Genomic DNA, 13,546 nt, shown 5'->3' with positions numbered 1-13,546 from the left:
TAAGTCAAGTGGAAGCCCTTCCTAACTCACTCAAGCTAATTCATGCCTACTTATTCTTCAGCTATTCCCCAGGGAAGCCTTCCTGAACTTGGCCGGAGTATTCTGTGATCTCAAAGAACTAAGTTCCTTTCCTTCATGGGTAGGAATCATCTCAACTTATAATAAGATTCTCATTTCTGGGAGTTTGGTTGTATCAGTTTCATCTAGATTATAAATTCAGTACCTGGAATATAAACTAATAAATAGTTATTGAAGGGGCAAACCATGATCATAGCCATCTGCGAAACTTAGAGAAGAATGTTATTTTTTCCATTCCTTTTTTCATTAAAAGGTACATAAAGATAATAAAGCATCTACAAAGCACTCTAGGTGATACAAAAACTCTCTTCTGTAAAGAGTAGGGAATTATTATTCATAATATTATTATTATTAATTTTGCTTTTATAGTGCAAGGTAATCTGATGTAAACTCCTGCATGCTCTGGGCCCTAATGGACATGTATATTTATTTTAGCGTCAATATAGTTAGAGAAGTACAAAGTACACATATATTACAATCCTAGTTGCTTCATTATAGTTACAACCACTTCTTATAATATAGTAACTTACAAGAGTCTAGTTTGATTTATGTTGTTTTAGAATATTCTAAAGAATATTCAAGCATAACTAAGCCAAGAAACACGCTCATCGAGGTATTCTGAAGAGAAACGCAACTTGAAATGGAGTGGAAGACATAAATATCTATTGTCATCGGAATTCGGTTTTCTCTTTATTATATTGTACCTGTTTATTATAAAAGTAACTGAGCGAGTGACAGAAATGAAGGGAAATGTCTTGGAGAAGTAAAACACGAAGATGCAGGAATGTGCCTCTGGTTGGCCCTTTCTCCTCCGTTGCCCTGCATATTTGTTCTTCAGTAAAAGATGATGACCTTCAGCCTGTGTGCTTCTCTCTGCAGGTTTACAGAGAGCCAGTGCAAGAGCCCCTTCACCCTACAGGAGAGACTTTGAGGCCAAGCTCCGCAATTTCTACCGAAAACTGGAAGCCAAAGGATTTGGTCAGGGTCCAGGGAAAATTAAGTGAGTGCTCCAGTGCTTGGCACTGAACTCAGATGGTAGATGCTTCTATCCTTTTCTCCCCTATAACTTGGTAATATGTGTTTGGAGATTGGATGCCGTGGTGTAGTATCAGTCATGTTCATAGAAGGGAGGAAAGAAAAAGTTAGGAAGTTGGAAAGAAAGAAGAAAGGAAGTTAAGAAATTGGAAGGGAGGCAGGAAGAGAAGAGAAGGGAAGGAGAGGGAGAAAGAAAAGTAGATTTCAAACAAAACCATGTCTAAAATCAATGGTAGACCTTTACAGAAAATAAGGTATCTTGAACTAAATTAAAAATTCGTACGTTTCCCTTTACATGTGCTTGGGACAAATTTACCTACTCGTTAGTCAAATAGCTTTGATCTTCGGATCTAAGTAAAGAGTTGTGATCTTTTCCACTTTGGGTTTATTATTTTCATCTTGAAAAGTCAAACCCAAACTCAGGAATCCAACTTAAGAGATTCTTTTTGGAATTGATCAAAAAGAATCCTAGGGCTTCCCTGGTGGCGCAGTGGTTAAGAGTCCGCCTGCTGACGCAGGGGACACGGGTTCGTGCCCCGGTCCGGGAAGATCCCACATGCTGCGGAGTGGCTAGGCCTGTGAGCCACGACCGCTGAGCCAGCGCGTCCGGAGCCTGTGCTCCGCGACGGGAGAGGCCACAACAGTGAAAGGCCCACATACTGCAAAAAAATAAAAAAGAATCCTAAAGGTAGTCCAACATGATGGAATGTGTCCCATTATGAAAGTGCACGTCCTTGTGTTTTCATGGTTTTGAAAAGAGTGTCAACATAAGGCCATAGCTGAACTGACGGAATCTGTACCTTGTTGGAGAGGCTGGGCAATGAGACCATCAGCCTGGGTCCCCACAGCTCACCTAGAACACTCCCTAACATCAGAGCCCGAGCACCGGCTCACCACCCACATGACTTCTTCTCCTTTCCAGGCTCATCATTCGGCGAGACCACCTGTTGGAGGGAACCTTCAATCAGGTTATGGCCTATTCCCGGAAGGAGCTCCAGCGAAACAAGCTCTACATCACCTTTGTTGGAGAGGAGGGGTGAGGCACCAGCACTTTTATGGAGACACCTTAGTGTGGGTAGACCAGAGACCCCAGATCCTGGGTGATTCTTCTCAAGAAGGAGCAGGATGTCTCTAAGCCTTTGCCTCAAGGTGATTCTGATCATGTCCTCCCAGGAGGCCTTTCTCTCCAGGTGTTGCCAATCTTTAGGTTTCATGTTCTCTAAAAGCCTAAGATGATTGGCATGTTCTAGAGTCTGAGGTCACATGGTCATAGTATAAGCCAAAAATACAGACCTAAACTACTGCATCTTTACTTTCTCACGTGGGTACCCTCCTGAGTTTCTGATCAAAGAACTCTTCCCCCAAGAGGGCACGTACATAACTACGTACCGAATTTTTCATATAATTTCAGTGATTTCTTGGCACGCCATCTCAACCGTGGAGGGCAAGCCCACCCAGGAGGGCATAGCAGAATGAATTTGAAAGTGTTTTCAGTTTATACACATGCATACATGCACCATCACAGGAAATTCTTTTGTACCTCCCACAATGAAGTCCCGGTTTTGAATGGGCCAGTTGTGTGTTTTATCCAAAAGGTATGATATGATCGAGGACGAAGGTTAAGGAACACTGCCATAGCATTGGTGCATGGCCATCTAGTAAGGACATCACGCCCAAACCAATCACTGCATTCTCATTTTCTACAGCAAATTATACGTCCCTTGGGATCCACTGTAAAGAGCAGAGGCTGCTCTCTGCTTTCCTAGCACTGACTCTGAAAGGGCAAGCCAGCCCCTGCATAGGGACAGGTCCCCCGCCTCTCGCACGTAATAAGCTTCCCGGGCCTCTGCTTCCTTTGCAGCCTGGACTACAGTGGTCCTTCGCGAGAGTTCTTCTTCCTTTTGTCTCAGGAGCTCTTCAACCCTTACTACGGACTCTTCGAGTACTCCGCCAATGACACCTACACCGTGCAGATCAGCCCCATGTCTGCGTTTGTAGAAAACCATCTTGAATGGTAAGAGCTGGAATTCTTACTTTCTCGTGTTGGAAAGTTCTGGTCTTTCTCAGTCAGAAGACAGGGGTGTTTCTTAAGGGCCACTGTGTTTGGAACAGCGACCCGATATCATGAGGGCTGATGGGAGTGAATAACAAGGCACTAGAGCGAAGGTTCTCTGCCAGTCTTCACTCAGAATACAAAATAAATTACTAAAGACATGCAAATTTCCTATCAACTGCAAATTGATATAAGATACTGTCATTGCCTTCTGAGGAGATGCGAAGGTAAGTAGACATAGGTTCTGAATGTTGATAATTCTACTGAAATCCTAAGAGTCCCCTGCAGAAGCTTCTTGAAGATATTTGTAGGAAATTCTCTGATTTGGACCAATGGCTTTCACACTGTGGCCATCAGCTTCTGCATCTTGCTGTAAAATAAGTCTGTTGGGTCAGATGATCTCTCAGCATCCTTCTGACTTGAAAATCCAATATCCCTTCGGTCCTTTCTTCTTGAGACATCAGTTGCCACTTACTGAAATGAGTAAGAAGATCAGTATCAGTCAATTCTGTGTAGTTCTGTGGGTGAGATACCTCAGATATGGGTGTTAGAAGTCTCCAGAATGCTGCATGGGACATCTGGGATGCCTGCACTTTCCTACTGTGTCACCACCACACCTGACTGGAAAAGTACCCCTGACTTCACTGCAGGGGCTTCTGCCATGAGGAGGGAAACAAGTCTCGGAAACTGCTGATGTGGGTTCTTGCTTATTGATGATGTGTCATGGGGCTGCTGGTGAAGGGTGCTTCTCGGGTAACACCTGGGCCTGCTGGGCGTATGACCCAAATCCCCATATTTTGGTTTTATGGCAACAGAACAACCCACCTCTGCTACGGCTGCCAGCTACAGCCCATGACCTCTCTCTCCAAACACTCTCAGCTTTGAAGTTCTTTTTTTGTTTTTTTTTTTCATTTTTTAGAATTTATTTTATTGAAGTTTAGTTGATTTACAACATTGTGTTAATTTTCTGCTTTACAGCAAAGTGATTCAGATCTATATTTTTTTCTTTTCCATATTCTTTTCCATTATGGTTTATCATAGGATATTGAATATAGTTCCCTGTGGAATACAGTAAGACCTTGTTGTTTACCTTTCATCTGTTCTATATATAATAGTTTGCATCTGCTAATCTCAAATTCCCAATCCATCCCACCCCCTCCAACTCTCCCCCTTGGCAACCACAAATCTGTTCTGTATGTCTGTGAGTCTGTTTCTGTTTCGTAGATATGTTCATTTGTGTCATATTTTAGATTCCACATATAAGTGATATCATATGGTATTTGTCTCTTTCTGACTTACTTCATTTAGTATGATAATCTCTAGGTCCATCCATGTTGCTGCAAATGGCATTATTTCGTTCTTTTTTATGGCTGAGTAGTATTCCATTGTATATATATATATATATATGTGTGTGTGTGTGTGTGTGTGTGTGTGTGTGTGTATACCACATATTCTTTTTCCATTCATCTGTTGATGGACATTTAGGTTGTTTCCATGTCTTGGTTATTGTAGATAGTGTGCTATGAACGTAAGGGTGCACGTATCTTTTTGAATTATAGTTTTGTCCAGGTATATGCCCAGCAGTGGGATTGCTGGATCATATGGTAGTTCTATTTTTAGCTTTCTGAGGAACCTCCATACTGTTCTCTATAGTGGCTGCACCGACTTACATTCCCACCAACAGTGTAGGAGGGTTCCCTTTTCCCCACACCCTCTCCATCGTTTGTTATTTGTAGACTTTTTAATGATGGCCATTCTGACCATCTTGAGGTGATACTTCATTGTCGTTTTGATTTGCGTTTCTCTAATAATTAGTGATATTGAGGATCTTTTCATATGCCTACTGGCCATCTGGATGTCTTCTTTGGAGAAATGTCTCTTTAGGTCTTCTGCCCATTTTTTTATTGGGTTGTTTGCTTTTTTGTTATTGAGTTGTATGAGCTGTTTGTATATTTTGGAAATTAAGCCTTTATTGGTCACATCATTTGTAAATATTTTCTCCCGGTCCGTAGATTGTCTTTTCATTTTGTTTATGGTTTCCTTTGCTGTGCAAAAGCTTGTAAGTTTGATTAGGTGTCATTTGTTTATTTTTTTGCTTTTATTTCTATTGCCTTGGGAGACTAGCCTAAGAAAACGTTGGTATGATTTATGTCAGAGAATGTTTGCCTATGGTCTCTTCTAAGAACTTACGGTGTCATGTCTTGTATCTAAGTCTTTAAGCCATTTTGAGTTTATTTTTGTGTATGGTGCGAGGGTGTGTTCTGACTTCACTGATCTGCATGCGTCAGCTCTGAAGTTCTTGAGCTGAAGCAGGCGTGTCTGCATCAAGGGTTACAGTGGGCCTCTTGACTCTCCGCAGGTGAAGGAGCAAATGTGGCCCTTTGCGGTTCCTTTTCCTGTAACTTATCAAATAAGGGGATGATGAAACCTGGGAGGCGGAAACACGTAGATGGAGCAGACAGAGCAGGAAGTGGCCACTGAGGGGACATAGGAATGAGAATTGAAGGCCACATCTAACTTAGTCACCTTCAGGCAGGGTTCACTCCAGCAGTGGAGAGTGCCATACCCCATGCCACAAGAATATATATGTACACAGATTATACTTCATAGAATCCCTTAATTCTCTTAGTCTGTGAGCATGAAATTTAAGATGGTGTCTTGAAGGTCATGAATTAGAGTCAGGAAATATTTTCATCAAATATCGTAGCATATAGGAAGGACTATGCTGGGTGTTGTGGGATACCTTCATTAATTAAGCAGTTGTAAATCAAGCAATTGTAAAAGTGCTAGGAGGATACAAAGACGAAGTGAATGAGATCTCCTCCCTCAAGGGGGGAGCATGTGAGTAAATCAATAATTCCACTAAGATATCTTAAATACCAGGTTATGCATACATAATACACGTGTGTGTGTGTGTGTGTGTGTGTGTGTGTGTGTGTGTGTTTGAGAGAGAGAGAGAGAGCACCCCCGAGTGCATATATAAGCCTGGGAATTGTATTAAGTCACAAGGGAAAATGTCTCACTTAGCCCAAGGCAAGGGATGGGGGAGTGGGGAGTGAAACCAGGGGATCTCATAAAAAGAGGGGATAAATGTGCCATCTTTTTTTTTTTTTTTTTTTCTAGAGAGAGTGGGTATACGAGCCAAGCCTTAAGGGGCAGTTGAGTAGGAGACTAGGCAGAGAAGGGGAGAAAAGACGTTCTGAGGATCCGGAATTGGAAGCAACACTCGAAAGGCGTGGGAGGGAATAGAGCCTTCGGCAAGCAGTGTAGATGGATCAGAGCCAAGAATGGCCTTTGGGGTTGTGGTGGGAATGAGGCTGGAGACAAAGAGAGTGGCAGATGGTCTCATCCCATAGGGAGAATGCTATCATTGGATTTGTGTTTTCAAAAAGTAAATCTTGCTGTAATGTGGGGAAAATGTTGAGGAGGGAAGGCTGGAAAGAGCTGAGACCAGCTCCGAAGCTGTTGATACATCCTGGGGAGAAACAGACGGTCAGAACTGAGGCAGAAGCAGGGTCTCAGAGAGGAGGGGACTGACTTTGGGAACTTCTCGGAGGGAGAAGAGACTGAACTAGTTGGTTCACTGGTTTAATGTTGAGGTGAGGGGGAGAGAGAAATATCGAATAAATTCAAAGTTTCTGGTTGCACCATGCGGTGGATTGGGATCATTCACTGTGATGGGAGTTATGTGAAATAGATGCTACTTAGAGGAAGGATGAGGAATTCACCCTTTGACACGTAGAATTTGCAGTTTCCCTTATAAATACACACGGATATATTAGTATGTAACTGGAATATGGCCCTGGGCAGCAGGAGGGGAGCTGGGCTGGAAACTGAGTTTGAGAGATACCAACACAGCAGGAGTGGCTCAGCCACGGGAGGAGATGGGAGCTCGCAGAGAGGTGGTCCATGCTGATGTGTTAGGGACGGGTGGAGCCAGAGGTCCCTGGGGGGAGCTAAGAAGGCGTGGCCAGGGATTCCCCTGGTGGCACAGTGGTTAAGACTCCACGCTTCTAATGCAGGGGACCCGGGTTCGATCCCTGGTCAGGAAACTAGATCCCACATGCATGCCGCAACTAAGAGTTCGCATGCCACAACTAAGGAACCAGTGAGCCACAACTAAGGAGCCCGTGAGCTACAACTAAGACACGATGCAACCAAATAAATATTTGTTTAAAAAAAGAAGAAGGAGTGGCCAGAGCACTCAGCCTGGGAGGAATGGGAGAGAGAAGGAGGTGCTCGGAGGAGGACCTGCTGAGGGGGAAGAAGGCAGTCTGAGAAGGTGACAGCCAGAGGAGGTGTGCAGGCAATAGAAAGGGGTCCCCAGGGGTTCAGAGCCCAGGATTGGGAGGACGGAGCTTAGGACACCAGGGTAGGGAGAGCGTTCCGATGACCAAGGGAGCTGCATTTGGATGGCGGCAGAGGTTCATGGGGGTGAGCGCCCTGGCGGCGTGAAGGGAACCCGGTATTCTGGAGGAAACCGTGGGATCCAGCATGTCTCAGCACAGACGCAGGGGAAGGCCACAGGCAAAGGTCTGATGAAAAGCACAGGAGAAACGCTGGACTCCTGGCCTGCTCAGTCACTTTCCACCAGGGAAGGCACCTCGCCAACTGCCCAGCCCCTGCTTTCTTTCGTCCTGACTCTGCTGTCTCTGACCATCGCTGGCTGGAGCAGGCCGTGTCAATATGTCTGTTACACTTCAGCGCTTGGAGGAAGGACACCACAGGGATGTTTTAAGAATTAGCAAAGTTCTCTGGATGGATCCTTTATAAAGGTCAGAGGCCCGTAGTGCCTGGCCCAGAAGTGCTAGTTACCCTCTGTCTTTGCAAAGGAAAGGACGTGAGGACTTTCACCCGCTGAGGTTCCCACTCCTGTTGAGAATATTGGCTGTGTAGCCCGGAAGCAAAATGGCAGGTACCTTCCTGAGCAACCAGCAGTCTAAACGAGCTCACGCAGGTGAGAGCTCCCTTTTAGCCCAACATTGGATGATGAATCGTCATGAAGTGAGCCGGGGCCTCCCCTCTGATCCGAGGCTCTGACTCTGAACCTCAGTCCCCTGAGCGCTGGGCTGGCAGAAAAGCCAGGATGCAGAGCCAGCACTGGTCCCAGATGGTACCACGACCCTCACGTGGGGTCAGACTCTTGTCTCATCAGTGCTTCAGAGGTCCTGGGGGAAGGAAGAGGGTTTCCTTTGGGCGTCACTGCCGCACAGAGAGAACTTGAGCCACTGGGTACGAGCCTGCTGTAGCTTTGAATGGGAGGCCCTGCTTGGCTGTGGGTGTCTCAACCCGATGGTAACGCTGCAGTTATTCCTTCTGTGTATTTTCCTACAAGCCATCCTGCACCTTGGGGCGAATGGTTTTAACAAGAAAACCGAGCGCCCCTGAGTGCTGGGCATTTTGGCAAAGGGCACGCAGGAGGGCTCAACCACTGAATGAAGTCGCTCCGGGCCTTACACAAAGTGTGGGCAGCAAGTGGGTGGTGAGGCCCCCTGCCTGAGGCTTTGTCACTGTGGTTCCTGCAGCCAGGGGTCGATGACACTGAGGAAACCTGACTCCCGAGTTCTCAGTTCTGTTGCCCAACCGGGTGCCACTCCCCACCGGCAGGGTGGGCAAGGCTGCGGCTGATCTCAGATGTAGGCGCCTGGCCCGCCTTCCTTCTTCACTCCCCGCTGGGACCCTTTACCCTGTGATCCACGTGGGCTGTGAGGAAGATGACACTTCCTATGACCAACACATCACTCATAAGAAAACGGAGACCAGAAGATAACAGGGTTCATCACAGTCACAGCCTTGACATTGTAAAGCTACAAGTTGTCCCTAATGCAGGACAGGCCAAGGCAGGAGTCCGCCTGGAAGGGGAGTGGCTTCTGCCCCCTGCCCTCCTCTCCCCTCTGCAGAGAGGCCCTGCAGACCAGAAATAAACAGGGAGAAAACTGACCCGCTTTACAGGATTAAACATCACCCAGGATGGAAACATTGCTCGCGTATGGCTGGAAGAGGTCATTTTGTAAATTATTATTCTGGTTCTTTATCTGTTCACTGGCCCTTCTTTTGCGTCCCACACTCTGTTTTGTCTGTTGTGTCCCCTTTAAAGAGTAAGCTCCATGAAAGCAGAGGTGGGTCTGTCTTATTTTACTCTGGCACAGGCCTGGCACTTTGAGGTGTTCAAAATAACATTTCATTGACAATTGGGTGCATAAGTGAGAATGGTTCCACAAGCCACACCAGCCACTTCCTTGTACCAGGGCCGTTAAGACAGAGGGCTCGTATCTTCCATGTACAATTAATTGCTCAAAGGTCGCACTTTTATTTGTCATCTCTGGTTTTAAAGCCCTTACAGTGTCGGCAATAAACACGCATGTCCCCTGGGAGCTCTGTACTGAGCTCTGCACGAGCTCCACACTCAGCTTGTTACTGACACAGTGCCCGCCCCCTCTCACACTGCCACCTCCAGGTCAGGCACTACCCCAGAGATGGGCAGAGAGGCCTCTGGCACCAGATCCTTCTGCTAGCTCCTCCTTGACTGTAGCTACTTGAAATTCTCTGCTTCCTGCTCCCTGTGTGTGGGTTTTACATACCCTGGGATACAGCCCGGAAATCAAAAGCCTGCATACGGGGCATAGCGATTCAACCTCCTTCCCTTTATTCCTAGTCAAGCGTCGAGAGGAACTAATATGAATAAATACGGTGACATTTCTATATACACGCATTAAGTAAACTGGAAAAACAAAATCTGTTTTTTTGAACTTCAGCCTAAAAGGAATTCCTGTAATTGCTGTTTCATTACTTATTTGTATTACCCAATTAAGTTGTATGGACCCTGCTGGGACCCTAGCCCCACCAGGCTCTCTGCAGCAACAGGGGAGGGTTCTTTTTCCCTTTGGTTGGAGCAACCAAATAATGAAACCAAAGCTGAGAACGACACAGCACAAGCTTTATTCAGTAACCAAAGAATGGAGAAGCAGGAACTAAGTTCACAGGTCAACTTCTCACCCACCAGGAAAGAGATTTAATTTTTAGGAGTGAAGACAAGGGGAGGAGGAATGAGGCTAATGATGGAGAGGCTTATGCATTAGTGTACTGGGGAAGGGGCAGGGCTTTTTCAAGGGAGCGGGATGCCACACCCTTATCCTTTTTTGGTCCTTAATGTCCCGTCATGGCCAGGGTAGTTGTGTCATTTAGTATGCTAATGTAGTAAAATCAGTGTCTAATGAGACTCAGGGTCTGTTGGAGGTCAGATTCGTTGCCATCTTGGTCGCAGCTGGTTCCATCTGGGTTTTTTTTTATTTGTTTGTAGCTTCCTTTCTTTTTTTTTGCGGTATGCGGGCCTCTCACTGCTGTGGCCTCTCCCGCTGCGGAGCACAGCCTCCGGACGCATGGGCCCAGCGGCCATGGCTCACGGGCCCAGCCGCTCTGCTGCATGTGGGATCTTCCCAGACCGGGGCACGAACCCGTGTCCCCTGCATCGGCAGGCAGACTTTCAACCACTGAGCCACCAGGGAAGCCCAACCGAGAAATCTTAAAGTAATATTCCAAATTCCATATCTTCATTCTTTGATTATGATTGTTATTTGCATATTAGTGAGGTGCTCATATGATGATCTTTTTATTCTTTTAATCACCATTTCATGTTGATTTTATGTCCCTGGAGATACAGAAGTTAATATAAAACTAAACAATGAAACACCCATTGAAAACTTATTAAACATGCCAAGCACTGTTCTAGATACTTTCATCTAACAGCACTATAGCCCAGATACTACTTAGTATACTGCTTTTACAGATGAAGAAAATAAGGTGCAGATATAACCAAAATCACAGAGATAGTCACAGACCAAGCTGGGATTGGAACCCAGAAAACCTGGCTCCAGTGTCAGGCTCTAGCCCCCCACTAAGGCAAAGTCAGATATTTAATTGGGCAAATTACAATACAATGTGATAAATGCTATACGTACCTCTATTATAGAACTTGTCACATTGCATGGTAATAAGTATTAGGTACAAGGAGCTTTAAAAATGAGTGAGAATAGTTAGTTGGCTGGCAGAGATGGGGAGAGGAAACTTCCAGGGAGAGAGCCCGAAATTCACAGCAGGATGGCAGGTGAGCAAGCAGATGTCAGTTGGATTTGGCTGCAAAATAGAGAAAGAGGGGCTTCCCTGGTGGCGCAGTGGTTGGGAGTCTGCCTGCCGATGCAGGGGACACAGGTTCGTGCCCCGGTCCGGGAAGATCCCACATGCCACGGAGTGGCTGGGCCCGTGAGCCATGGCCGCTGAGCCTGCGCATCTGGAGCCTGTGCTCCACAACGGGAGAGGCCACAACAGTGAGAGGCCCACGTACCGCAAAAAAAAAAAAAAAAAAAAAAAGAGAGAGAAAGGCTGTAAAGGCACCTTGTGTCAAATAGGGAAGTGCATTTAATGGCATCCAGGGAGTTTGGATTTTATCACAAAGATGATGATGTATTTTTTGGGGGGGTAGAGGAATGTCTTGATCAGGTCTTTATTTTAGAAAGTCAACTCTGGTTATAAGTAGGTGAATTGGAGTGGAAATGGGGTTGTCATTTAAGTGGCAGTTCTTTGAAATAGTTCTTTGAAAAGAGGATAAAGAATCAAACTAGGGCAGAAAGCTATTTCATAAGAAAGATGAGCAAATGAGCAAAACTTGGTGATGGATTATAGACAGTGGTGGGGCTCAGTATATGAAATTTCCCACTTGCATAAAATGATGTATATGAAAATACCAAGTCAAAAGTTCTCATCTATTTTGTTTTGGTTTTTTTTTGGCTGTGTTGGGTCTTCGTTGCTGCATGCGGGCTTTCTCTAGTTGCGGCAAGCGGGGGCTACTCTTTGTTGTGGTACACAGTCTTCTCATGGGGGTGGCTTCTCTTGTTGCAGAGCACGGGCTCTAGGTGCACAGGCTTCAGTAGTTGTGGCATGTGGGCTCAGTAGTTGTGGCACACGGGCTTAGGTGCTCCACGGCATGTGGGATCCTCCCGGACCAGGGCTCGAACCCATGTTCTCTGCATTGGCAGGCGGATTCTTAACCACTGCACCACCAGGGAAGTCCTCTTATCTATTTTTAATGGAGGCATAAACAACAAAACTATAAATGTGAAAAGCTCCAAACTTATTTTTATATCTAATAAATTATGAATAGAGCAAAATGCATATATTTTCTAATCATTATGCTTGAATAGAAAAGATTCACGTTCCAGCTGAAAAATCTCCTCTAAGGGCCTTCCCTCAGCACTCACTTTAAAAGAGCCCAGCCATTTATAACTCTCCAACTTAACATCTTAATTCATTATATTGACAGAACTTATCGCTTTCTGAAATAAACTGTATTTATAGATTTATATTGTGTACTTGTAACTCATTACTGTGTGTCTCTCCCCCTGAAAGACTGAGGTCTTGCTTTCCTAGTCACAAACTTGGCACTCAATAAATGAGTGTGGAAGGAAGGAAAGAAAGAAAGAAGGACAGGAGGCACAGAGGGAAGAAGGGAGGGTGGGTGGATGGATGGATGGATGGATGGATGAGTTTCAATCTCATTTCAATTTTTAGTTCAGAATATTTGTAATTCAGAAAAACGGGTCATTGTCAAGCATCATTTAAGTTCTACTAGATGTTCTCTGAAATCACCACTGGAAATTCTTTTCTGTTTCAATGATTTTGAATGCCACTTTTCCCAGAGCAAATCTAAGATGCACTAAACAACTGAAAGAGGTGAACTTCTCTATTTTGAGGAAGAGTACCAGAGTGTCGATGTGCGCTGTTCGTTAAGTATTAGCATGTATCATTTTAAGAAGTCATGGTGATCTGAGTCACTCTTTACATAATCATCAGTGTAGGAAGAATTTTCAGAAGCCAGGGTTCAAATCTGATGCTGTTTAATCAGTTTCTGTGCAACCACCAGAAGGTCCGTTTGCTCATTTCATGCCAGTGGTGGTGACAGATCTAACCCTCCTATATCATAACCAGAAATCCTGGGACCTCTCAAGCCAAAATCTCCAAGAACCTTTGCTAACTGTGAACCAGACTCCCCCCGTCCTTCTACCCCTGCTCTGACCTCTCCCTTTCCAAGCAGACACTACCTGGGTGGCAAAAATCTTCTGTTTTCAGGTATTTAGCAAGAGGAGGGGGAGGGGGGGAGGGAGGCTTCTTGGAGCATGTTTAGAGTTTGGCCAAGTGGGTATTAAGTATCACTGCAGAGTTTTATGGAACTTAAGAAGTCATGGATAACACACTTTAAATATCCCTTACTATATCTGCAGAGTCTGAATTAGTAGGTAGGAAGCACAATATTGCGAGATTCCATCGGATGTCTCCTGGTCCTTCAACCCCCAAGGGCCCCTCCTGAGAGAAGAGCTCAGTGTGTCG

The 13,546-nt window shown here is 45.3% G+C and overlaps 1 protein-coding gene across 1 annotated transcript in view; it reads left to right on the top strand.

Moving 5' to 3' along the window:
• The window catches only part of HECW1 (HECT, C2 and WW domain containing E3 ubiquitin protein ligase 1), a 253,203-nt gene that overhangs the window by 195,006 nt on the left and 44,651 nt on the right, over positions 1 to 13,546 (top strand). Inside the window, exons 19-21 of the mRNA XM_065883673.1 lie at positions 958 to 1,078; positions 2,036 to 2,149; positions 2,975 to 3,127. Of these exons, the coding sequence (XP_065739745.1) occupies positions 958 to 1,078; positions 2,036 to 2,149; positions 2,975 to 3,127 (388 nt within the window). The remainder of the gene's footprint in view (positions 1 to 957; positions 1,079 to 2,035; positions 2,150 to 2,974; positions 3,128 to 13,546) is intronic.

This window comes from Phocoena phocoena, chromosome 9 (assembly GCF_963924675.1).
Source record: "Phocoena phocoena chromosome 9, mPhoPho1.1, whole genome shotgun sequence".
Lineage (NCBI taxonomy): Eukaryota > Metazoa > Chordata > Mammalia > Artiodactyla > Phocoenidae > Phocoena > Phocoena phocoena.
This window is presented reverse-complemented; position numbering and strand designations above follow the sequence as displayed.